Source organism: Oryza glaberrima, chromosome 9 (genome assembly GCF_000147395.1).
Source record: "Oryza glaberrima chromosome 9, OglaRS2, whole genome shotgun sequence".
Taxonomy (NCBI): Eukaryota; Viridiplantae; Streptophyta; class Magnoliopsida; order Poales; family Poaceae; genus Oryza; species Oryza glaberrima.
This window is the reverse complement of record NC_068334.1, coordinates 11,751,615-11,777,996: the sequence shown is the minus strand read 5'-3', so window position 1 is coordinate 11,777,996 and position 26,382 is coordinate 11,751,615. Positions and strand designations below refer to the sequence as shown.

General features: G+C 42.7%; 2 protein-coding genes and 1 long non-coding RNA gene across 22 annotated transcripts; 1 reads left to right on the top strand and 2 right to left on the bottom strand.

Moving 5' to 3' along the window:
* Window positions 1-1,059: 1,059 nt before the first annotated feature.
* On the bottom strand, window positions 1,060-2,386 carry LOC127784058 (uncharacterized). Its single transcript, XM_052311236.1, has 3 exons — window positions 1,894-2,386; window positions 1,665-1,810; window positions 1,060-1,568 (listed from the first exon to the last, which is right to left on the bottom strand). Exons 1-3 carry the CDS (start codon window positions 2,204-2,206, stop codon window positions 1,404-1,406), a joined length of 624 nt encoding a protein of 207 aa, XP_052167196.1. The 5' UTR covers window positions 2,207-2,386; the 3' UTR covers window positions 1,060-1,403.
* A 14,523-nt stretch (window positions 2,387-16,909) lies between these two features.
* On the top strand, window positions 16,910-18,341 carry LOC127784629 (ervatamin-C-like). The gene is made up of 2 exons (XM_052311973.1): window positions 16,910-17,466; window positions 17,591-18,341. Exons 1-2 carry the CDS (start codon window positions 16,968-16,970, stop codon window positions 18,178-18,180), a joined length of 1,089 nt encoding a protein of 362 aa, XP_052167933.1. The 5' UTR covers window positions 16,910-16,967; the 3' UTR covers window positions 18,181-18,341.
* Window positions 18,342-18,485: 144 nt separating this feature from the next.
* LOC127784630 (uncharacterized) lies at window positions 18,486-23,542 on the bottom strand. Of its 20 annotated transcripts, none has more exons than XR_008019564.1 (10): window positions 23,434-23,542; window positions 22,563-23,351; window positions 22,021-22,080; window positions 21,619-21,755; window positions 21,356-21,508; window positions 20,889-21,026; window positions 19,844-19,908; window positions 19,393-19,763; window positions 18,988-19,149; window positions 18,486-18,914 (listed from the first exon to the last, which is right to left on the bottom strand). It is a non-coding gene; the product is annotated as an uncharacterized LOC127784630 (long non-coding RNA). The 20 variants fall into 20 exon arrangements; XR_008019567.1 differs by having other exon boundaries at window positions 21,696-21,755; XR_008019560.1 differs by having other exon boundaries at window positions 22,027-22,080.
* Between the last annotated feature and the right edge of the window lie 2,840 nt (window positions 23,543-26,382).

Below are 26,382 nucleotides of genomic sequence, written 5' to 3'. Positions count from 1 at the left end.
AGCATTTCATCTGATGATGCTTTATCATTATGTTTTCACTCATATCCTGTTCTGGTGTTGAGTTCATTCATTTAATGTTCAGTCCTCTTATGGTTTAGTTAGGCTAAAATATAGTCCCTTCTTCTGCTAATTCATGCATCAGTTTGATTTGCTGGTCAAAAAAGTTCAGACTGTCTGAAGTCTGAACAATGATACACTGCCTGCCTTTTCAGCACGCACGCACGCTGCTAATCAGGCTTTTGCCTCTTCCATAATCATGAGCCGAGATGCATGGATCACATACCAAACTATCAAATTAATCCCCCACCATTTGCACTGTAAAGATCTGGATCTGAAGCATCTGAGGGACCAAGGCAACAGAATTTACGAGCTGGACATCTAACTGGAGATAATCTTGTTGCATAAATGGCATCGTGCAACTGACAATAATATGTTTGAGATATTGATACATGACATCTCAATACAATACTGTCTTCAGAAGTCACCTTGTAAACTATGCTAAACCATACTTGATCACTGGCCATTGCCTATGGATCTGCATCTTCTGTACTGTGAGGAATACTCTATTAGTAAATTCAGTTCTGTTCTTCCAAATTTCAGACTGACCCTTGTGCAGCCTGCAGGACAGCATCACTGAATCCCAGGAGAACACAGCAGTGGACGGCCAGCCACCGGAGCAGCGACGACGATGCGCAGAGAGCCACCACACGTGTGGGGTGTCGATGGCGAGGCTCGCTGGAGCTCCACTGGCAGCCGTGGACGGCGGCCCTGATCCGGGCTGGCATTGCCAGAGCCTCCAAGTGGACTGATGGAGCTTAGCAACTCCAAAACACTTCAGAAGAATCAGAACCAGCAGTGTTGTGTCCTCGTCTGCCGAGTATTTTACACCGAAACACTGGATAGCATGTGCCCAGCACCTGATCTAGCAGTTTCACTCCTGGAATTCAAAACCGAGACGCCTCGGACGGCGCGAATTCGAGACGAAGAAATGCATTATTGGTACCTTGGATATTTTTCTCTGCAGATTTCAAACTGAAAAATCTGGTAAATTTTGCGAAGTAACTGGACTGGGTAAATAGTAGTATATGTTGATGGAAAAGGGTTGGGATGCTTTCTGAATCTCCTTCTGTTCAGGTAAAGCTTCAGAGTTGCAAATCACTGAACCCCAATTGCACACTGAAGTTTCAGTTTTTCACCATGCAAATTACATGAGAGATGAAACAAGCTTTCCTTCCTATTGATCCTGCTCTGATTACTCTGATTTACAATTTTTTCTGCTTTCTTTTGGAGGTAGTTCCAACTTCCAAGCACTTTATACTAAGAGAGAAAAGAAAAAAAAAGAAAAGAAGAAGAAAGAAAAAAAAAGAAAAGAAAACCAGACAATACAGCACCAAACAGGGGAATCATCTTGCGGCGGATTCAGAGATGCTGCTGCTGCCGCCGCCGCCGCCGCTCTGGCTCGCGGCCTCGGAGATGCTCTGCAGCGACGGCCGCCAGTGCCGGCCTCTGCCGCCGGCGGCCGGCGGCGCGCCGGCGCCGGAGCTCCGGTGCCGGTCCCTCTTCCCGTCCTGCGCGGCGGCGAGAACATCTCGAGGCGTTAGCTTTCTTGCAAGGCGGAGAATTCAGTCTTGACATGAGGAAAAAAAAAATGCAGGGACAGTGACCTGATCGTCGGAGGCGCTCTCCTCCTCCTCCTCCTCGGCTACGCCGGCGAGCGGGTCGCCTCGCCGGAGCTGCTCGTGCTGCTGCCTGATGGCCTCGCACCGCCGCATCTTCTCGTTCTTCCTCGCCCGCAGCGCCTTCGTCACCTCTGCGCATCCACCACGCGCGGATTTCAGGTTGCCGCGTCAACGAGAATGGCGAATCGAAGCGCAAGAACGGATGGGTGCTGACCTTGGGAGGTGATGAGGCGGTAGACCTGGCCGAGGAGGAGCGTGTCCTTGGGCTTGAGGAGCTTGACCCTGGTGATCTTGGCGCCGCCTCCGCCGCCGCCGGTGGCTCCACCGGCGTTGGTCTTTTTGTCCCCCGCGGCGGCGGCGGAGGCGGCCTTGTCGGCGGAGATGCGGAGGATGACGAGGGCGACGTAGTGGCCGGGGTTGGCCCGCATGACGTCGGCGGCGGTGGTGGGCCAGTAGAGCCGCTCCACCTTCCCGCCGGGGTGCTGGATGACGACCGCCGCCGCCTCCGCCGCCTGGCAGTTGCCCATCTCTCTCTCCCTCCTCCGCCTTCCTCTCGCGCCGCCGGTATCAAGCTGCGCCGCCGCGGCGGCGGTGGCGATTGCGGGTTCTTGGGAGTGAAGAGGAGGAGGTGGAGGTGGTGGAGGTCATGCAGTTGCCGTTTTGAGGTGGTGGTGTTAAATGCGGTGAAGGAGCGGGGGTAATGTAGCGCGGGGGGGGGGGGGGGGGGGGGGGGGGCCTCTCATATTTTAGTGGAGATTTTAGTTTTGGATTGGGCTTTGTTTTGGATCCGGGTTAATCATCCAATTAAGATCCGTTACCGGTAAAAAGTGTGTTTATTATCAATTAAGATCCGTTATCGGTAAAATGTGTGTTTAGCGGGCAGTGGCGGATCCAGAAAATCGATTCGTTGGTGTCATAACATGTATATCGGTGTCATAGTACGCTAATTATGTTTAAATCATGATATTATAACATATGGATAAACAGTTTTGCTATAGGTTTTGTCGAAAGCCGCCGGTGTTGCCTGACACTGGCCCAAGTACTGTAGATCCGCCTCTGTTACCGGGCTCTAACTTCTAAATATAACTTTAAGAGTGGAGTCTGGAGTTGAGTTATGGAGTGGCTCGAACCCTGCTTCATTTCTTTAGTTTATTTTTTGCATATCACTTTAGTCCACTCCACTCTTATTTAGCTGAAGTTGAAGCTATTTGGTTAGATTTAAGCTATAGGAGAGGTGAAGCCGAAGCTATAGTCCTATCAAACATGCCTAAAGTAAATTTATATTTATCAATTACAATTTAGGTGTTTAACAGGAGACAATCACACTCGAGCACTTGCTTAGCGTAACAGAGAGTGACACGAGTTATATAAGTTACTGCAGGGTAAAGTCATATCATACGACTAGTGTGATGGTTTTATTACCTTACCAAGTAGGTAAGTAATAGGTTTATAATATAGGTATAATAAGGTTGTATCCTCTTGTAGGTTCATATGTATAATATGTCGATATTTATAGCTTATTTTATTGCTAAAGGACCCGTTGGAATGCATGAATTTGACAATATTTTCATATGAATTAGTTCAATTTTCATAAAATTTTCATATGAATTAGGTTTACAATATTTTCATATGAATTATTTAAAAGGAGGCCTAAATGGATAGGTAGAGTCGTAGAGACCAGGGACAGGGAAGAATGAATGGATAGGTAGAGTCGTAGAGACCAGGGACAGGGAAGAATGAAGGGTCGTTGACTATTCCTATATATTGTCACTTCTTCATTAAGAAGCTCTTTTAGGTTTTATAGATTATCTAGTTGATTTTTAATAATTTTGGACCAGTATGTAAACAGAGTTATCCTGACTCATTCATTTTGTTAGCATGTCATAATAAGCCGTATATCAGGTCTTCAACAAAAATATAGAAAAGGAGGATAAGATAAGCAAACATTGTGCCAATGTGACAGTGCACTTGTAGCGTTGAAACCCCAGATTGCAACGGCTGGAGATGTCATGGGCATGACGCACTTCTATTCTCCATTTTATTATTATATTTATTTTTATCTGAACATCATCTATGCACTGAGAAACTTGGTGCTTATCTGCTTCTTATTTTCTCCCTTTTTGGGTTACCTTTTTCCGACATGCTAGCCGGCTTTCCTCCTCTTTTCATTCCCACTTTGTTTTGTTCTTCGAAATCGCAGAAATGATCTCTATGTAAGCTGGAGTGCAAAATCTTAGGTGAATCAGACAACAAAAATACTTTGTTTCATAGGGGACACACACACACAAAAAAAAAATTCATTGGCGGCGGATCGCAAGATATCATGTAACAAATGAAACTCTAGTTTTCTTTGCAATACCTTCTGTAAGAGGGTGTAGACATTATTTCATTGGATAAATATAGGTTCAAGAAACATCCGGGGGTCTTCCGGCTAGCTACACAAGTGGTGGGTTAGACAACCTTGGTTCGAAATTTCATCCCTTCTAATTATTTGATATTAGATTATTCCCTAATATTCGCGCCGAAGTCTCATCCCTTCTAATTATTTGATATTAGGTCATTTCCTAATATTTGCTTTTTTTAATATAGGTTCATATAGTCTCAGAAAATTCTCTAACTCAAGAAAATTCATTAATATTTCACATTGAACCTACGATCCATGAAGATGCTTCATGCTTATGCTCAGTCAAAATTTAAATTTTCAACTTTAAATTTGAAGCTAATTTTAAGATTTTTTTTCATCGAAGTTTATTTTTCAGCCTTTGCTTCTAGGTTGCTAAGAATACATACATAAAAGTTTTATTTATAAATTATTTTTTATTTGTAATGTAAATATGTCGTTTGACGTTGGATCCCAAATCTCTCGACAAAACGTACAAAATGCGTCGGCTTAAAGAAAAAAAAAACATGTCTCTCGCGTGTGATCGTCAGTTCGCCACACCATATTCCGAAAACTATGGTATGGCCATGGCATTTATGGCCCTGTATATCCTGCATCTCAGGGTGAACTACACTACACGTACTACTTTGGAACTTAGACGTGGTGATGTACGTGGCATCATAGGGCCCACCTGCCAGGGACCGAATGCATGTGGCCCCCACGTTATGGGAGAGCTAGCAGAAGTTGCCTTTGGTTTTGCCATGAACTCTGCACTTCTGCGCTGCTGACCACCTCATGCGTACGGCATGCGTAGGCCGTGAATCCGGCCGGAGGAAGATCTTTGGTGCATCGTGATCAAACATTTGCATCGTCGCATCATTGCCATGCCGTCAGTTCCTTTCTCGCTTTTCTTTCAATTCAGGCTATGTTTAGTTCGTATTAAAATTAGAAGTTTGATTGAAATTGGAACGATGTGATAGAAAAATTAGAAGTTTGTGTGTAGGAAAGTTTTGATGTGATGAAAAAGTTGAAAGTTTAAAAGAATAACTTTGGAACTAACACGGGTCAGTTCATTTCGGTTTTGTTTTCCCTTCTTTGGAGGGCATTTGGTCCGAGTATCACTATGATAGAACTGATCTTTACTGGGCCGGCCGAAAACCACATTAAAAATATTTTTTTTAGTTTGGTTTAAAACTCCAATGGGACTAAAGATTGTCGCGGGGGGCGGGGGAGGGGATTCCTGGTTTGTAATATCAACCGAGATTAAAGATATAAATGTAAGTGTAACAAATCAGGACCAAAATTTTTTAAAAAAAACGCTGCCGCTCACCTCCCACTCACCGTTATCTCCTCAGAAACCGCTGCCGCACGCCTCCCACACTCTATCTTCCTTATCTCTATCTCCTCACACCCTCCTCCTCCACTCCTCCTCCCTCTCCTCTGATCCCCTCCTCCCCTTTCCCTATCGCGGGCTGCGGCGGTAGCAGCCGGTGTCCCGCGGTGGCGGTGGCGGGCGTCGGCAGTGGCAGCGGCCCCCCTGCCCTCCTCCCCTTCCCCTCTCGCGGGCCGCGGTGGCGAGCGGCTGGCGTTGGCAGTGGCAGCGGCTCTCCTGGCCTCCTCCCCTTCCCCTCTTGCGGGCCGTGGCGGCGGCGGTGGGTGGCGGCAGCAGCAGCAGCCCCCCTGCCCTCTCCTCCTCTTCCCGTCTCGCGGGCCACGGCTGCGGCAGCGGGCGGCGACACCCTCCCCTCCGCCGATCCTCACAAGCCATATTGTTTTCTACGTAACAGAAGTTTCTTCCGACCTCTATATCAACTGTAATGTGCGTGTGTATATATATGTTATTTAATTATGGATATTATAATTTGAACCCTATTTACGAAGGTATATATATACATCCACAACTTCATAATGGTAAAAGGATAGTTTTGCAACTAAAATAGGGCTAAAAATTTTGAGTCCAGGGTGTATGCTAACTGGAGGAGCCTACAAAGTGTGGTGGAAGTTGTTAAAGAGTATTGAAGGTACATTGACCACATTTCACCGGCTGCTTCCTGAATATTCTTTGGAGATGTCCAATGTGTTAGTATCTTCTCCAATAGGACTTATCAGCAATTAACCTCCAAAAACTTTTCAGCATTGCATGAAAAGCATATGCCCCCCTCCAGAATACTACCACAACACACATAAAGGCAATAACAGTGCAAGCAACACTATTGAGTTTCTCTAGGTGCCAAGCCACAACTCACATAGTGCAGGCTGAGCCAAAGCAATTTTGGGACGAGGGAGCGCGTGCGAGGCGAGATGACGAAGTGGAGAGGGGATGACCCGCCAATGCGGGATGCGTGTCTCGTGTCGTCTGACCTCAAGCGCAGGTGGGGCGTGCGCATCCTCCTGAAGGGCGTTCCGGCTCGCACAAACACGCCAGATTTTCTCCTACGTGTCCCAACGAAGCTAAACGCCACGTACCTGTACTGTGAAGGGCCTAAGGACATCACCACTGTATATGGATCAAGTAGTCCATATAGGTGGGACCCACATAAGTGGTCTTTTGTTATTTCTATTTCCACAATGTATATAGATAGCAATTGACATTAAAATGGGACCCACACTCTAAAAAAAATTACTTCCAAATGCTATAGTTCTCTCATGAAAGAAGCAAAAGGAGAGAGATAGTATATTTTAATCTATATGGGTGGTCTTTATAGCTATGGGTAGCTTATTATATGGCTCTTCCTAATGCCACCTCCCACAATGGTAAAGGTACCCATATAGAGTTGTAAGAACTGCTTTTTGTCACATTGTGGATGCCCTAATAGTGGTACACTTGAACAGCAACAGGGACCCCACCTGCCAATGTCACTCACTATGCAAGAGGAAGAATAGGGCTTGTACTAGTAGTATATTGGTTTGGTTTGTACTCCCTCATTCCCTAAATGTTTGACGCCGTTGACTTTTTTAAACATGTTTGACCGTTCATCTTATTAAAAACTTTTCTGAAATGTGTAAAACTATATGTATACATAAAAGTATATTTAACAATAAATCAAATGATAGGAAAAGGATTAATAATTATTTAAATTTTTTGAATAAGACGAATGGTCAAACATTTTTAAAAAAGTCAACGGTGTCAAATATTTGGGGATGGAGGGATTAACTAAATCATGAGTGCGACGTTGTGCAGGACACCACTTGCGAGTCTAGGAACCAGAGGACACACCAGGTATACTCTTCTGTTGATGCGTATAAGAAACGACTTGCTGCAAATGCAGCGGTTGGCACTCAAGTTACAGTGCACAGCCATGTCCATCTCCACACGCTTTGTTCAAATAGATTTGGTGGGGTTTTTTTTTTTTTGGAAATGTAAGGCTGTGTTTAGTTCAATGTAAAATTTAGATTTTGGTTGAAATTGGAAATGATGTGACTGAAAAGTTATATGTGTATGACAGGTTGATGTGATGGAAAATAACTGAAGTTTGGATCAAACTTTAGATTTAAACACAGCCTAAGTAAAAACAAATTGAAGTTGTGGCAAAACATGTGTTTGGTAGCATTGCAAGATCCTGCTTAATATAGTTGTTTGTCATTTGTAGATAACATTGCAACTATACTTATTTTTTTTTCGGGGGGTAGGAATTGACTGTATAAGAATTTAATAGTATGATTCATGTAGCGTACGAATGAGTGTTTTAATTTATTTTTTTTTGTTTTCTAAACCAGGCCTTCATTTTTGTCAAAGTATTATCAGAGTGAGTAGAAGAGCAGTGGAAGTCTAAAAGAATTCGATTCACAATTTATTTGTGATTTTTTATAATGAAATTGTTCACATCCCCAGCTGCCTTTGAAAAAAAAATCAGTTCACACACCCAATGAGTTCTAAAAGACAAATAAAAATACTCGAGGTTATGAGATGAATATACATTTCTCGCAACGATGTTTAGCTGAAATATCAAATAGAAGTCACATAGATTCCATAACAAGCATGTGAATTGAAAAGTATCGGGTTCCTCTTGATATATGTTTCCCAAGGTTTGATAAATTGTCTTTTCATGATACATTTGTTTCAAACACATGAGCTTTAACTTTGAATTATTGCAGCTCTATCCTTAGATCCTTCCAAAAGAAAATCTCAGCAAGCCAAGCAAAGTAATATCAGTTTTTTTTACTTGTAATTAATTGGAACAATGGGGCTCAATGTCTCATGCGCGCCATATTTCATAATGTCACTAACATGGAGCATTTCGAAAGTAATAATAGCCCTCATGTATACACATGACCCAAAGGAGCATTTGTTGCTTAGTGCACCACTTGATGATCTACAGGCGCCTTGGTTTGATTAAACTACGATGCGAATCTGCAAATCTTTAATACCAAAGCCCTGGTTAACCATAATCTATCTGACAAGATGGATACATCAAAAGTAATCAACTCCTAGTGCCTCTCTTGCTTTCCCTACTTTGCCCCATTTTATAAGCTAACACAAAGATCGAGCAGATCATGCCATGGCCCCAAAAAAATGTTTACATTTTAGGGTTCCAACCAAAGCTGGGAGGTCAACAGCTTTCTTTGTTTCAGGCCATTTGCAATTTTAGCTCTCACACCTGCAGCATTTTTCTATCGCATTATATATATGCAGGGTTGCACACTTTGTTAACACAAGTGGCTATACCAAAAGGTTCACGGGCTCAAACTAGTACACGAAAAAAGTCACAAAATAAATCTAATCTAACATGTAGTAGCTGCTAGTGGGGATCGAACCACGGTCTAACGTAGAGTCGTGCTGGTAAAACCATCCATTTGCCTAGTTGTTGTTTTCGTGGTATTAAAATTTATTAATGTGTTTATTTAATTTCCATGTACTTGTGCTATGTTTTTTATTTGACAATATGCATATATGTTTTAACAACCCAAAAAATTGATGATAAACAACTGTACTGTTTTGTCCGGCCCGAGATTGGCTGCATTAGCGAGGAATAATGGTCCATATTCGTCATGTATAATACTGGCATTCATTTAGTTGTTATTATTGGCAAATTAGCATTTCCATCGACACGTATGTACGTATACTACAAGGACTTGCTACCAAACGGCATACGACGACATGACATAGACTAATTTTTTTTTTCATAAAATTTTATTAGCTTTATTATTATATTTCTCTGATAAATGGGTTTCCATTAGCATTTTTTTTTCTACATATACAGTTGACTACAAATTAATTGGCGTGCACAAAAATATTGTAATGAAGTAGTGGAGGCTTTGCGAAAGCCAATATGCTTATATTCGTGCTTAATTAGTTGGCCTAATCCCATGAGCCAAATCAGCTGATTTTCTCTCGAAACAAGTGGCAAAAAATTCAACTGGAATGAATTGAAATCAACCTACGTATTACAACTCGTGAAGTCTTGTGGAATAAAGTCTGTTTCTTTCGTACCTTTTCCATTGCCATCATGCACACAGGTTTTTCTCACAAAATTCAGAGAGAAGAGAGAAAGGACTGAAAGGAAATTAAACAAAGAGAGTACACGATAAGCCAAGAAAATGACTCGTGTCACATGATTTTGGTATTTAGCAATCGTGTGTATGCAGGGTTAGGACTTATGAGCAACCAAGTCAACTAAACAAGCCAAACAGTGAATGCGATTATTAATTAACCTATTAATCTACTCGATATAGTATACTCAATAAATCAGGTTTCACAAGATCTAGGGTAAGTCGGCAAGCATAATATTATGCATGATTGCTATCAGAGATCATGGTAAAAATTATTCATAGTTTTGGAAGATGGAACACGTATTATAGCTTAGCCAGCTGGGGAAAATTTTAATTGTTATCCCATGGTTCTAGATGATTGATATATAACAGTGACACACTACTGATATAAGTACTATAGCTAAAATGACCATACATTTGCTAAAGACAAAAAAAAAATCATTTAGATGATAAGATTATATGATCCTACCTGAAGGGGATAGGGCGATATGGTCCATGTTCCAGCACAGTACTCAACCTTAGGACCATCAGCCCAGTCTGTACTTTTTCTATTGTGAAGAAAACACCCTATATGCTTAAATTATTGCACACTAACGAGTTCAGAAATAAATTCAGGGAATGAACCCATGAATTCCATTAGAAGGTATCCATGCATGCGTGAATAATTATTATCACTGAAGATTTAAATTTCAATATGACTATGAATATGCTCAGATGTAGTGATGGCTATGGCTACAGTGGTTGTGCGGCTCAATGGTCGCTGCGGTGTAAGGTCATATGTGCATATGACTTTACACCTATATCGTGTGACGTCATCTAACACGTACATTGCAACATCCCATAAAAAGTCGAGACAAAATAGAAACCATCAACCAATACCTCCATTTCCTCTGACAATCGTACAAATACAAATAAATTATGAAAATACCTTGGACGGGTGCTTGGTCACGTATATATATGAAAACAAGTACAACGTAGTGTACGTGCGAAGTAAGGTGTAGCCTAATTGATTAGTTTTTTTTTTAACCTGCTTATCCGATTTCAAGTTTCAAAATTTAGCACAAGTGCTCGTATTTATGATTTATGTTGCCCTCTCGATATGGTATATATGATGATCCTATCGACAGCGAGCCGTTTAGGATAACTTCGTTAATCTCAGTATATAGCGGGTCTTACAGTCGCGTGCTCGGATTTGCTCACTCTCTCCCTCCGATCGAAACCAGTTCGCCGGCAGGGCGGCCGATCTGGAGTCAAAGTTCCTCCCGTGCGTGGATCGTTCGTGCCCGGCGTCGCACGCAACGAATAGAGAACGCAGGTCACGAGGGCCATCGATCCATCCATCCGGGGTGGACGGACGGACGTGCGTGCGTGCGGCTTCGATTTGTGGGCGAAACCCGCGTGGCGGCCGCCCAAACGTCCCGGTTTTCTACGCTTGTTTAATTGCGCGTCAATGATCACCTCGCTCCGATGCTTCCTTGGCCTCTAATCTCTGCTGTGTTCCTGTGTTGTGTGGCTCGTACATGATTAAGTGGTAGGACCGTATAGGGGCGACTGCTAATGTACGGGTGATCGCTGGGCCTGCTCCCTCTATACGTAAGTCCCTCTACTCTCCTTTCTTCTCTTCCCCACTACACAGTAAACCACAATTTTTTTTAAAAAAACAAAAGTTAGAAAAATTTATGTAAAGAAATACTATATATAAAAAATTTGAATTTAAATTCAAATTTGAATCAGGTATGTAAACTTTTGACTTATAAACTTTGGGTCTATAAACTTTAGGTGTATAAACTTTAGATGTATAAAAATACTATATATATAAAATATTTGAATTCAAATTCAAATTTGAATGGTATATAATTCAAATTCAAATTTGAATCAGATATATAAACTTTTGACTTATAAACTTTAGGTGTATAAACTTTAGATGTATAGAAATACTATATATAAAAAAGTATTTGAATTCAAATTCAAATTTGAATCGGATATAATTCAAATTCAAATTTGAAACGGGTACATAAACTTTTGACTTATAAACTTTAGGTGTATAAACTTTAGATTTATAGAAATACTATATAGAAAAAATATTTGAATTCAAATTCAAATTTGAATCGGATATATAAACTTTTGACTTGTAAACTTTTGGTCTCTAAACTTTAGATGTGTAAACTTGAGGTGTATAAATTTACTAAAATAGGAAAGTAATACGGTACCAAAAAAGGAAACTAGGTGGAGTGAGAGAGGGGGGAGGTTATCGCCACCCCATCCCCAGGGCGATCGATCGCCCAACAGCATTTCCGCCGTATAGGAGCCTTTATGGTGCATGATCAAAGGTCCCGTTTATTAGGGCTCCTAATTGGGAACAACGGATTTTTATTTAAGGTAATGCGCAATGCACCTCTCTAATATCCTACGAATTTTGAACTGTTAGATCACTTCAAGATTAGTGCAAATACCTAAAACCTAACTTACTCCTCTTTTTCTTCCCTTCGTCGTAGCTCGACACCTCGATCCTGCCTACTTCACCACTACTTTCCCAACACACCAATGCACCCTCACTAGTGGAGAAACCATTTTTACTCCCGGTTGATAACCCCTTTAGTCCCGGGTTTTTAACCGGAGTATAAATCTAGTTCCAGTTGAAATAACCGGGACTAAAGATCCATCTTTAGTCCTGGTTGGTAACAACAACCGGGACTAAGAGAGGGATCTTTCGTCCCGGCTGGTATTACCAACCGGGAGTAAAGAGAGAATAACGGTAGTCCCAAATGGTCCCTTTTTCTTTCTTTTTTCTTTTTATTTTCTCTCGAATCAAGTGGCATGCATATCCCCAAATCAAACCCCAAATCCCCAAATCAAAGTAACATCCCAAATCCACATCATAAATCTTAAAGTTACTTATACACACAAATCAAATACATCATAAATCCTAAAAAATTACACACAAATCAAATACATCACAAATTAGACATCTCATATCCATATGATACAATGAATCACAAAATTATACATCTCAGTGAATCAAAAATTATCAAAAAAAAGACAGAAAACGCCACTCCCACCACCTGCGGCCCCGCCGGTCTCCGGCCTGCCGCCGTCGGGCGCGGCCCCGCCGACCGCCAACCACATGCCCCCGGCCCGCCGCCGCCCACCACGGCCGGCGGCCACTAGCCCCGGTGAGCTGTGTGAGCTGTGATTATGGAGGAGAGGATAAGTGATAGGGATTATATACTATGCGTTGAATTTAGTCCCGGTTGGTACTAAAGATCTTTAGTCCGGGACTAAAGTGGTGATCTTTAGTCCTGGTTGGTGACACCCCCTGACATGCATCTGACAGGGGATGAACCATCTTTAGTCCCGGTTGGTAGATCATAGAATGGTTGTGGGGTTTTCAACCGGGACTAAAGATCATTTTTAGTCCCGGTTCTTTTTGGAACCGAGACTATTGAGGTTTTGGGTTGATCCAGCAAATATCATTTCTCCACCAGTGCCTCCTGCCAGGTCTCCTCCCACCCCCCACCCATCTCCTCCTCTTCCTTAAGCCGATGGTGGCGAAGTGCCCCTAACCTACTGTCTTTCTATTCTTTGGTGGCTCTCCGTCGCCGGAGACACCACTCCCTCCTAACCACTTGTTGTGTTTTGCCTCCAGTACCAATACTAGCCCACTACTCACTGACCCCCACGACTTCGACACTGCCGCCACCGCCTACCCGTTTCGCCGACCACCATTGATGCGCCCCACCTCCCACAAATATCACTCTAAGCCTAGATAACAGCCCCTCTTCCGTCTTCCCTCTTGCCTACCCTAATCCTACCTCAACCTTAAACTCTAAATCATATCATTGGGCTACTACCGGTCATTGGAATTCGTCGGGGTTACCGGAGTTAGAGGAGAAGGAGGCCTAGCATGAATCGCGAAGAATATAATGTCATAAATATGTAACATTTTGGCTCTAAATTTCTATCAAATGTTATTTAGCAATTCTGTTTATAAAGTATTTCCGTAGGATTCGAACCCGATAAGAATTTCTCATTTATATGGAGAAATGTACGTGGAAACCATAACTTAAGTGGAAAATTGAGAAACTTTTGTAAAGTATTTTAGAGCATGTCCAGATTCGTAGTACCAAAATGTATCACATCCCTCCAAAATCTCTTATATTTTAGGACATATGGAGTACTATATTTTAGACTGTCTAGATACATAGCCAGATGTTACTATAATTTGGGATGGAGATAATAGTTTTTTCCCTCTAAAATTTTTGCAATTATTCCTATATATGGAGTATCCAAACAACTTGTTTTGTTTAATTGATTCCCGTGTTTTCAAATTGTACGTGCCAGACATCAAATTCCTCCCCAAACTTCCCAATGCTTATTGGCAACGTAGGTATCAAATGCAATATGTATGTCCGGCAGCTTACAGGATTGCTTCAGTGAAAGTTTATATGTTTCTGTGCCCCCCTGAAAGCTAATCCTAACATGGCATCTACACTTGGCTAGTGACAGAACACATACCTAATCCTGCCATTTGCCCTATATCTTGCAATTACACACGATATGCAGAGACACTGTTTGGGTGTTAGTTAGGATGACACAAGCAATGTTTTGTTTTGTATGATGTGCATGAGCTCACCTTATTTAATGGCTAGAGACAAGCTGGTTCCATCACACCTGCTGCTTAATTAATTTTCTTTTTCTTCTCCCTCTTTTGCTTATCCAAATATATATATTTTTTGACAAGAAGGCTCCTTATATTGAAGAGCTGGAACAGTGTGGTACAAGTATTGTCTATGTTGGCCATAAATTTGGCATGTTTTGCCTGTAGTTGCCCGGTCTAGTTCCAAGATTCTTTATAGTCACAGGACAGGCCTATCAGATATTGGAAGGCCATGCTGTTATTTAAGACGCTGACGAGACCTCTAAAATGAAATCAACATTTAAACATTTTGAGCTTCAGAAATTTCTGTGACAATTCTGCGTTCCAAACAGGCTCTCAATGTTGCCATAGAAGAAGAAAAAAAAAAGAGAGGAAGAGTCTTGAAGCTGGTGAAAGTGATCTCGTGGTCAAGAGATGGCTGAAGAAGACAATCAAGTAGATTATCTTGAGTTGTAGATCCTATTAATATGATTATGTGACCTAGCTAGCTGGACCTGACATTCACTAGACGGCAAAATCACATTTCATACAGAGCATGCAAAGAATGTCTGAACACGTCTTGCAGGCCAAGGCAATTAAGGGAGATATATATACTTCCAACTTGATTACACTATTATTTATTCACTTAACTTGACACGGTTACACTTGTCCTACTTGTGCACCGTAGACACAAAATCCAATTTAACTACACTAACCCTTTCTTGGCTCCAAGCACAAGCACTCTTGTTTGGAACAAGAAACATATGTAGAAGCTTGCAGGAAGCTGCAGCCCTAATGGACATATTAATTCAGCCTTATTAGCTTGTGTGGCTTTGGTTGGGCCTTTGTCTCATTAGACGACATAGATCCTGCCTAATTGCAGTTGTCTCTCACTGATGGCCCTCTTGAGGGGCGATCATGGGGAGCAAGCCACAGACACAGCATAGCATTGAGCAGAGAAAAAAAAAAAGGTTGGAAAGCAAGCATGCATGGCTTCATGCCTGGATAAGTGTTTGGAGCAAGCAAGAATGCATCATTGAGAAAGCCAGAGAGGAAAAGAAAGGGAGATGGCCTAAGAAAACCATGAGTAGTTGTTGCTCCAAGCCTCCAACTCTGTCCCCTTTCATGTGTCAAGTAATCTCTGAGCAAAAAAAAATGGAAAAAAAAAACAGAAAAGCTTAAGTTGTATTGTGAGGTGTCATGCTAACCACTCTCTGGTCACAGAAAAACTTTGAACATTTATATATTTTAGTTGTTTAGATCGGATGTGTGGAAAATATGTATACGTTTGTTTCAAAATACTTCTATAATTTGTAATTTTATCAGATCTTCATATATTCTATAATAGAAATTAATTATCAAATTTGTATGTCACTGACCGCGTCAATGTCCAAGACAAAATGTTTTTGTGATTGGAGAGATTACAACCTCTTCTTTTGTGTGCTCCAGATTGGATGGACAATGAGCCAACATGTCTAGATAGCTTAGTTGCTTTCTACTAGGTTACAAATGCACTGCAACTTTGCAAGCAAGATGACTTTTGAAGCTCTCTTTCTCAACTGTTCATGCGTAGGAATGATGGGCTCTGAGGAATCGTTTCAGGAGGCAAATGAAAAGGAGGAGGCGCCTGTCATCAGACACTAGTTCTTGTTTTTCTTGTCTTCAGCTGCTGTCATTTTCTAGCCGTGCATGACATGTGGGCCCTGGAACATATCAAGTCTGTTCTTGGAGTTCATCAGAGTTTGACCGGCCAGTCACTTTTGGAGAACTTTTTTTAACATAAAAAGTCACGTAGGCACCCTATAGAACCTGTAAAATCAAATCGAACTCGATTGATTAGTAAGAATACAACGGCACTTATGAGGCGCAACAAAAATTTAAATTTTAAAACTTTTATATTTGATGAGTTTTTTATTATAGTTTATTTTTCAACATTAGCTTTTAAATCGCTAAGAATATATATATATATATATATATAAGTGTTTTGTTCATTAATTATTATTTTTTGTTGCTAATAAACTGCTTTACGGTTTACCAGTTATAAGCCAAACGGTTAACCTGTTACATCTTACTAGGTAGCCAGCCAATCCAATGTGGGTTTGTGGGCCTCCTCTCGTAGGTGGGTGTTGAGGTTGAACATCTTTTGGGCGTCCATCGGGCCATGGGTGACCGTCTTTGGATGCCTAGCTGCCGCCCGTCCTCTGCCAGAGTGTGGAGGACCGACTGGCTGCTCTGCCATGGCTGCCAATACAACCATCTCCATATTTTCTGTTGACAATATTGTCATGTCCATATTTTCTCTTGTCAAGAAATATCACTTTCTGTAACAGTATTATCCAACTTCATATAACTTTGGTTAGGGAAAGTCAAGTTTTTTCACATATGTTAATTTTCAGGTTGATATACGCAGAACCAAACGCACAACGTTCACAGTCAAACTGAAAATTAATCCGCGTTGCTATTGGTCGTGTGCACGGCAACGCAGCCTAACAAACTCGTTGGTGACATGGCTGTGACATGTGGATGTATAGCCGTGCAACACAATTACAAGAGAAATACGGTTGGTTGCCATTCCACTAATGGCCGCACGACCAGCAGGCGTCATTTGTGTGCACTTGTCGCTAGCCAAATTACATCCATCAGCGCATCTTTTCGACGTTGACACCTCCAGCCCAGCACCCCGACACACCATATAAGTAAGTAGAGCTAAGCATGCATAGTCGACCAGAAGTGGAATATTGAACGGTGGAACGCGTACTTACCCACAAGTTAGGTGCATGCCATGGCACCATTCATGGCGTGCGCCTCGCCACCGGTACTCACGCTGGCCCTGCTCGCGTCGTGCGGTGCCCTTCTCGCCACCTCCATGCTCCCGGCGCGTGCGACGGCGGGCAGCTGCTTGGACGTCGGCGACATGGTGATGATGGACAGGTTCCGCGCTTGGCAGGGAGCTCACAACCGGTCGTACCCGAGCGCAGAAGAGGCGCTGCAGCGCTTCGATGTGTACCGCCGCAACGCGGAGTTCATCGACGCCGTCAACCTGCGCGGCGACCTCACTTACCAGCTCGCCGAGAACGAGTTCGCAGACCTCACCGAGGAGGAGTTCCTGGCCACGTACACCGGGTACTACGCTGGCGATGGCCCCGTGGACGACTCCGTTATCACGACGGGTGCCGGAGACGTCGACGCCAGCTTCTCCTACCGCGTGGACGTTCCGGCCAGTGTCGACTGGAGGGCCCAAGGCGCCGTTGTGCCTCCCAAGTCCCAAACGTCAACATGCAGTACGTGTAAATTTCACGCATGGTTCCATTTCAAACGTAAAATATATGGTTCCATTTCAAACGTAAAATATACCTTAATTATTAATTATTAACTGCATTAGACCTACGTTACGTACGCCTGCAGGTAGCTGCTGGGCGTTCGTGACAGCGGCGACCATCGAGAGCCTGAACATGATCAAGACGGGGAAGCTGGTCTCTCTGTCAGAGCAGCAGCTGGTGGACTGCGACAGCTATGACGGCGGCTGCAACTTAGGGTCGTACGGGCGGGCGTACAAATGGGTTGTCGAGAACGGTGGCCTCACCACAGAGGCGGACTACCCGTACACGGCGCGGCGGGGGCCCTGCAACCGCACCAAGTCCGCGCACCATGCCGCCAAGATCACTGGCTTCGGGAAGGTGCCGCCGCGGAACGAGGCGGCGTTGCAGGCCGCCGTCGCTCGGCAGCCCATGGCTGTGGCCATCGAGGTCGGTAGCGGGATGCAGTTCTACAAGGGTGGCGTTTACACGGGCCCGTGCGGCACGCGCCTAGCGCACGCCGTCACCGTCGTTGGATACGGCACCGACATGTCTTCCGGCGCCAAGTACTGGACCATCAAGAACTCATGGGGCCAGTCATGGGGCGAGCGCGGCTACATCCGGATTCTCCGCGACGTCGGTGGCCCCGGCCTGTGTGGCGTCACACTCGATATCGCCTACCCGACCCTGACCCTATGAACGAAGTCAACGAACGGCATGAAAAGACGCGCAGATATGACTATATCACTGTACACACAACTACCCTACTATACCGTGAGTGTCTGCCAACGAGACGTATCCACTATACATGTATGAATTGTGGACCGTGCCTAAATAAAATGCATGCTGCGCGCGTACAACTATGTGAACTAGAGGCTGGGGCGCGCCAATGGCGCGCCGCCTGTAGACAGGTCGATGGAAAGATGCGATGCACACGTTCTCTTAACTAAGAAAAGCTAAAAAGCATATGGTAAAAAGAAACAACAAATAGTACCATAGTAACCTGTAGTATAACAAGCCAGCTGTTTGTACATAAAGTGGTTAATTGTTCACTCAGCTTATGAATAACAAAAGGAGCTGAGGACAGTGATAAGCAGTTATAGGTCACGTGCTTACTGAGCAAGTGAAGTTAGATAGACCGCAAGCAAAGGATAATAGAGAGAATTATAGTAGCTGTTCCAGGGTAGATAATAGCAGCGACTACTGAAGATGCAGGTAACTTTCACAGAGCATCTATGGTGAGCATGAGGTGACTTGTGTCCTATAAAAGTGGAAGATGCAGATTGTGTAAGTTGATGCTGTTGGCTGCTGCAAAGCTAACCACCCTGATGTTAAGTTGTTGAGGGTCGACCTGCAATCTGCACTCTAATGTTTGCTGTCTTGCCTCGAACCAAGTTCACAATGTATTTCTTTGAAAACTCAGTCGCAAAGTACTGAAAAAGAAAAGTGACATTTATATGCTCAGTATGGGTATAAGAAGATGGAAATGTTGTTGTCAAAAATTACCACTCTGTCCTGTTCCATGAATGTTCTGTTCATACGCACGACATAGAACTTGTTTGATTCTTCTAGACAATCTGCAATCTCTTTGATGTAACTCTTCAATTCAGCTGTGAGCTTAATTTGGTGGCAGAAGGAGGTGTCTGCTAGGTTTTCTTTTGTTACTGCCTGCTAGTAAAAAATGACACAGAAAATGATTACATATGAATAGAAACATAGATAGAAAGATTTAAATCACTTGTCCAGCATGTGCAATTTTGCAGGAGGCAATATAGCAGTGTTTTTAGCCAATGTAAGTTGGAGGAGTATCTGGCTGATTTAATTGTATATCTTCTATTACCCGGCGAAAACAGAATAGACATGTTAATGGGTAGTGTAAGTTGAAAAAATGTGATGAGGCAAGCTTTGTACCTGTTCCATTCCTCAGAAATGGAACGCTTTTGCTAGAAGATGCATGGTCAAATGTGCTTGCTCTGGTTAATTGACCTGATGGATCAGGGGACCTTTTGTTAGCTGATGAGCTGTTGGATGGGGTCTTCACTGGACATCTAATAAGGCCTTGTCTGTTCAGTATCATAACACACGCTTTAGACCGTGATGGCATCCTGAAAAGAATCGTTTCTCCAGTTTCTAACTTCAGATTATCTCCATCCTGTCGTCATGTACAGTGTGCTAGCTACTTCCTTGATTTTGATCTTTATCTTCAAGCCATGGGAAGTTTTTAACTTCAGATTATCTCCATGCTGCATCTTATATGCTGTCGCAAGTGTGATTGGCACAGGCTGTAGAAACAAAATATCATATCCGCACTGGTGCTAACAGCATATTGTACATAGAAAGTTTTGTTTGACTTTGAGCTTACCAAGTAGCTTTGATTTGTTGCATTCAGCCTCATTGATGCGAACACTGCGGAAGACATGATTGTGGCTACAATATATATACACATGTAGTTAGATGTATTTGATAAATAAAAAAAGTTATGAGAGGCTCAGCTAGTTATTAGAGTTTTTATTATAATTTTTTTATTTTTAAACAGGGTGAGTATTTTGGGATATGTAGAAATGCAATGAAGTATGTGATCTATAACTTGATGTATGCAAGTATTTATGTGGTGTAAATCTTAGTTGTAGCTGGAAAGATATATATGGTAAGAAGATAATGTGCTGGGTTAAGTGGCTATACTACGATAAGATATAAGATAATTATGATGCAAGAATAGGACTAAATAGCCGTGAAAAAGCTTAATAATTTACAGTTGATGTAAGTATTTTTTTCAGTATAGTAGTTAAAGGATTTATGTGAAAGAGTATTAATTATTTATTGTACTTTCGTGTAATGGTATTGTTCTAATGTATGGAAAAAGGGAAATTATTATATTAGAAATATTAGGAACTGAATCCGACATTAGCAAGTCATGACACAAATATAAAATATAAGGAATTGAAAGGGGCTAAAGTACGAGTATACATGTTTCAATAATGGGCAAGCCAAAAAGTATAACATTTATATCTGAACTGAAATAAGGATGAGTGAGAGAATATGTAATAGAATAGGTGTATATTTAGGATGCCAAATCTACATAGTTAAATGATACAATCAAATAGTCTACCCCTATAATAAAATGGTTATAGAAAGGATTTTTTGGGTCAGCTAATATCAAAGAGGGTTTGTAGGTTAGATCACTTAAGCATAATCACTGATTAGGGCTGTCAACAGTACTTAGGGTTAATGGTAGATCTATGATAGTTTGATTGACTCGAGGAAGGGTGTGACGCTCGATGATCTAAAAACATATATTCGGTATAGAGAAAATGGGGAATGAAAAGAATAGAAAGAGAGCGAAATAGTGTGGTAATAGTAAAGGCATGTGGTTTGGAGATGAGATCTCGCGGGGATGGTATTTGAACCTGTGAAGTGAGAGTAGCAAACGGGGGAAGAAGGATCGATGGAGCAGCGGTCACCGTCGATGGCGATCCTCGTTGGCGTCGCTTTTGTGGCTAAATTCGTACACTTGCCCTTTACTTGGGGCTGCAAACCAAGATTGTCTGCTTGCAGAAGAATTAGTGAATAAATCCATATACACAAACTATGTAGAACACACCTTCAGATTTCAAGTGCATTTTGAGAAGAATCACACAATTAATCCATGTATATATGTGTAATCTTATTAAAAGAGGCAAGAAGCAGGCTGCTTGGACTGCCAGTGATTGTAGTCTGAGCATAGGCGGTAAGAAAACATCAATTTAATGGGACTGTAGGTAGCAAGTAATACACCACAAATTACATATTAACTGAAACCTCGATTATGTTATGGCCAAACTGAAAACATAATACAGCGGCTAGAAGTAAGAGTAGAATTGAGTGGAAAATTTACCCAGATCATGAAATCCAAGGGATGTACGCAAATTGTCTCTCTCTGAATTGATACTAACAAAAAGGTGTCAAAACAGGGAAGAAGCCCATGAGTACCAGAGCACTTAGTAAGCCCAATTACACCAACATCACAATGATCTCCAACTGTCCAAGGCTGAAAAAGAAAAGATATCACATTATATGTTAAAAACCACCACCATCACCACCACAAACAAGTGAGAACTGTGTGCCTTGAAAAGGAAAATTACAACATTACTTGATTACCAATAGTCAGGAAAAAAATATGTATTTCAAGGGAGAGAAAAACACTAACAACGTCCATGACCAACAAAAGCCCATACATTCTGTGTAACTCGATAAGCTCAAGCAATGGACCAAAGTCACCATCCATGCTGAACATACTGCATTTTATCAACAAGAAGATCATCTGAGTTGGTTACGCTAGCCATTGATACCAAAATAAGTGATTTTTGAATGAAGAAATTTACTTGGAAATATAACTTGTCTATGTGCGAAAAAAAAGAATATTTTCCATTGATTAATGGGACCTGCTAGTGTAATCACAAACATAGTTTATAACTAAATCAATTAGTGCTTAACATTATGACATGTATGTTATGACTGGGAAGTGAAAAAATACCCATGGATTTTTTTTTTAAGTCTTACACTTACTGGAGGATGCGAAGCAAGCAGAGTTTAATCTCAATGACCTCCGATTGTCCAAGGCTGAAAAAGATAAGAGATTACATTATATGGTATAAAAACCCCTAAGAGCACAATTCACATTTTCAGGTTAATCAAGCTAAGCCATTAAATGAAGCAGAACCAAGCATCAGCGCGCACCTATAACATAAACACAGATATACCTCAAGGATGCCCGTTGGGATAAAAATTTGGACAGGTAAAACATCACAAAGGAGATCAAATGGCAGCTACAATTAGGATTGCCAATAAATTAATATTCACATGGGAAATGAGCAATGAAACTACACCCACAGTGATCCAGTTGAGCACCGTGAAATTATTTAGGTTACATGCAGATGAAACTGCAGAGCATGAAAACAAAAATGAAAATTTAATAGCATATACAACATCTGTAGGAAGTTCAAAATATCATATAACAGCAAAGAATCAGCTATAGTACATGCAGCCAAAGAAGCAAGCTATAGAAGGGGCATGATTTAAAATAATAGTGTTAGTATTAGTACCTAATGGCACAACGGTTATCATGTAAGTAAATCAATATTCCTGTCATGCTTCTGCTTGCCTCTCACCTGCAACCTTTCTCAATTGCTTGTGGAAGATTGAACTTGTAACATGTACTGGTAGCCAAGCTGAATACCAGATCAGAGAACATTTTGTATTAACAAATCTGATGCATGAACATTAACTAATCAAAACTGATTGAATGGCTGAATATATATCGAGAAGGGAATATAACATCACATAGCATACGGAGATAAATAAAAACAACTATGTAAGCAGCAATCACCAAATGGCACATGGACCAGCTGATATATCAGTGGAGCATAGAAAGGAAAGATAAGTGGCACAAAGAAAAAAGTATATTACTATGACCACATCTGAGATAGGTAACGTAAGGAAAGATAAGTACAATGTAAAGGCATCCCTTTCCCTTTTCCTTTCCCTTTCCTATGCATTCTCTCAAATATCCAATCTAAAATCAAAAATTGCAATCCAAGAAAAAGAGAAAACAGAGATTGGCAGCTCCCAGCTCACTCAGCTCTTATTTGCAGTGTGCTTCTCTGCTTAGTAGCTTAGACAGAGGCATGCCCATTATTTGCATCTGAGTGCTGTGGTTGTGGAACTCCTTACCTCAGTGCCGGTTGGCGGGCGCTGCTAGCCTACACCTCATCAGTACAGAAAAACAAAAACAAAATCAACTCCCCACAACATTACAAATTGATGCGATTATATTACTTCATTTTGCCTTCAGTTATTAGATCACCCAACATCAGTTTATTGGGAATCCGTACCTGCAAACATTGCCAAAACCACTCAATACAACAGGAAAACAGTAGGTAATGTCAGTGCTACAAATACTATCACGTCATTAACCTGACAATACAACTGACCATTCTCGATGATACATACTGAGCAATGAACGAGAGGGAGGAGGGGACTGGCGGCGGCGGCTAGGGTTTGTGGGAGGGGGAGTGGATTAGTGCGCGTAGTTTTGCAAAAAAGCCCCTCGGTTTTCACTTTTTAGAGCGCGGTCCTAAATCACGATTTTTCTCTCCTTCGCATGGAATATCCGTATTTCTGAAGGACCTTCACGTAAAGTAACACCTCATGGATACTGTTTGTTAGGGACCTCGATCGAATTACGCACAAAGAGGAGGGTTTTTTCTCAAAATCGCCACCCCTGCACTGTAGCTATCCGACGTGGACACGCTGAGCGGCCGCCCAGCCCGCCACTCTTAATAGTTTCTAATACTTCAATACTTTGGAAGATGAATTTGATTAAAAAGAAAAGGTGAGTACCTATTTTAAGTACTAGATGTGTAATCCATTTTCAGTTCCATTCCATCATATACCATTTTATGGCTCCCAACATTTCTGCCGAGCGGGCTTCAACCCAGTAGGATATGCTTGAGATGACAAGGGGATATTTCCAGGGGATGATGGGCACGGCTGAGTCTGATGCTAGTAGGAGGGGGCTCAATTTTCAGAATTTAGGCTTGGAGCAGCTGAACCTAGCAGAGCTAGAGGAGGACTTCGGGGAGGAGGAAATTTGGAAGACAATTAGAGACATGCCGGCTGAAAAAGCTCCTGGCCCGGACGGTTTCACAGGGCTTTTCTATCAAGCTTGCTGGGATACAATCAAGTGTAATGTCTTAGCAGCCTCCAGAAATTCTTCTCCGGCAATTCGCAAAACCTTGAGAGATTGAATTCGGCTGTGATCATCCTTCTTCCGAAGAAAGAAGCGTCGGCGCTCTTGAAGGATTACCGACCAATAAGTCTGATCCACAACTTCTCAAACTTGGCGACCAAGTTGATGGCAACAAGGCTGGCGGGCAGAATGGGGGACCTGATTCCGTACACGCAGTCGGCCTTCATAAGGGGACGCTCGATCCATGAGAATTTCATGTTTGTCAGAGGCATGGCTCGTCGTTTTCACACAGAACACCAGTCAATGGTCCTTCTTAAGTTGGACATCTCAAGAGCTTTTGACTCAGTCTCTTGGCCCTTTCTACTGCAGCTGCTTCAACACAGAGGGTTTGGTATGCGCTGGCGACGCTGGGTTTTTTCGCTGCTATGCACGGCACGGACAACAGTGGGGATGAATGGGGAGGAATGTGACCCGATCAGTTTGATGAGAGGGTTGCGCCAGGGAGATCCGCTGTCACCACTCCTCTTTGTGTTGGTGATGGACGTCCTGCAGGCCCTGGTAAACAAGGCAATCTCAGCTGGCGCCATGTGCGGGATGGGAGGCAGGCTGCGGCCACCAGCGATTTCTTTGTATGCTGATGATGCGGTCCTCTTTTTCCGGCCGATGCAGCAAGATACGTGGGTAATGAAAGCGATCCTTCAACTCTTTGGGGAGGCAACTGGTTTGAAGGCAAATTTTGCGAAGAGTGCAATAACAACAATCCGATGCTTAGAGGATCAGGCAATTTTGGTGTAGTCAATTCTGTGTTGTAGATTGGAGCCGTTCCCAATCACTTATCTGGGCCTGCCGCTTTCACTCCGGAAGCTCACGAAGCAAGATGTTCAGCCTTTGTTGGATCGGTTCTCTAAGAAGTTCGCCGGTTGGAAGCCTAAGTTCCTATCCACTGGAGACCGTCCGACCTTGATCAAGTGAGTTCTTTTCGCTCTGCCTGTTCATTACTTGTCGGTGCTCGAATTACCGCAGTCTACGATCAAGGAGATTGATAGGAAGTGTCAGGGATTTCTGTGGAAGGGACAGGAGGAGGTGAGTGGCAGGCATTGTTTAGTGGCATGGAAATCGGTCTGTATGCCATATGAAAAGGGCGGTTTGGGGATCAAAAACCTAAACTTCTTCGGCATGGCGTTACGGCTTAAATGGTTGGCAAAGAGAGGAGAGCATCGCAACAGACCTTGGACAATTGTTGAGACTAAGCAGCCGAAGGAGTTGCATGACCTGTTCTTCTCAGCCACACGGCAAGTGTTGGGAGATGGGGAAAACACAAAGTTTTGGCTTGCGGATTGGCTGCCAATTGGGAGCATAAAGGCGAGATTTCCGTTAATCTTCAGTCATGTGGAGCACAAGGGTTTGACAGTGGCGAGAGGACTACAGAACCATAGGTGGGTGCGCGACATCAAAGGAGCTCCATCCAACCGGGCCATTGGGGAGTACTTTCAAATTTGGGATGCGATCCAGGAGGTGCAGCTGCGAGGAGGGGAAGAGGATGAGACAATATGGAAGTGGGCCTCGAATGGAAGATTTACCCCTTCCTCTGCCTATGACATGTTTTTTATGGCAAACACAAAGGCGCGTTGTGGCAATCTAGTTTGGCACACGAGAGCACCGACAAAGGTTAAGTTCTTTATGTGGTTGGCAGAAAAATGCCGTTGCCTAACGGCCGACAACCTAAGCAAGCGCGGATGGCCACACCATCAAACATGCTCACTATGCACCAGCAGCGACGAGGACTGTGAGCATCTCTTTGTTTCCTGCCCATACACCACCAGAGTATGGAGGATGATCAAGGGTTGGGCTGGAATTGGCATCCAACTGCCGGCTGAAGCAGGGTTGGAACTAGGGGAATGGTGGCTCTTGGCGCGGCAAGGAGTTCAGACCAGCTGCAGGGGCGCTTTTGACATGCTAGTTTTGCTTGTCTGTTGGATGGTTTGGAAGGAGAGAAACGCACGTGTTTTCCAGAGTCAGAGCCGGACAGCGGGTAGCCTCTTTGCTTTGATTAAAGAGGAGGTTATGGTCTGGAAAGAAGCCAGGGTTTTCAAAGTTTTAGGAGAGTAACAACAGCATGATGTAATTGTTTTTTTCTTTCGGGAAGTTGCCCTTGTGACAACATCCTTTTACTT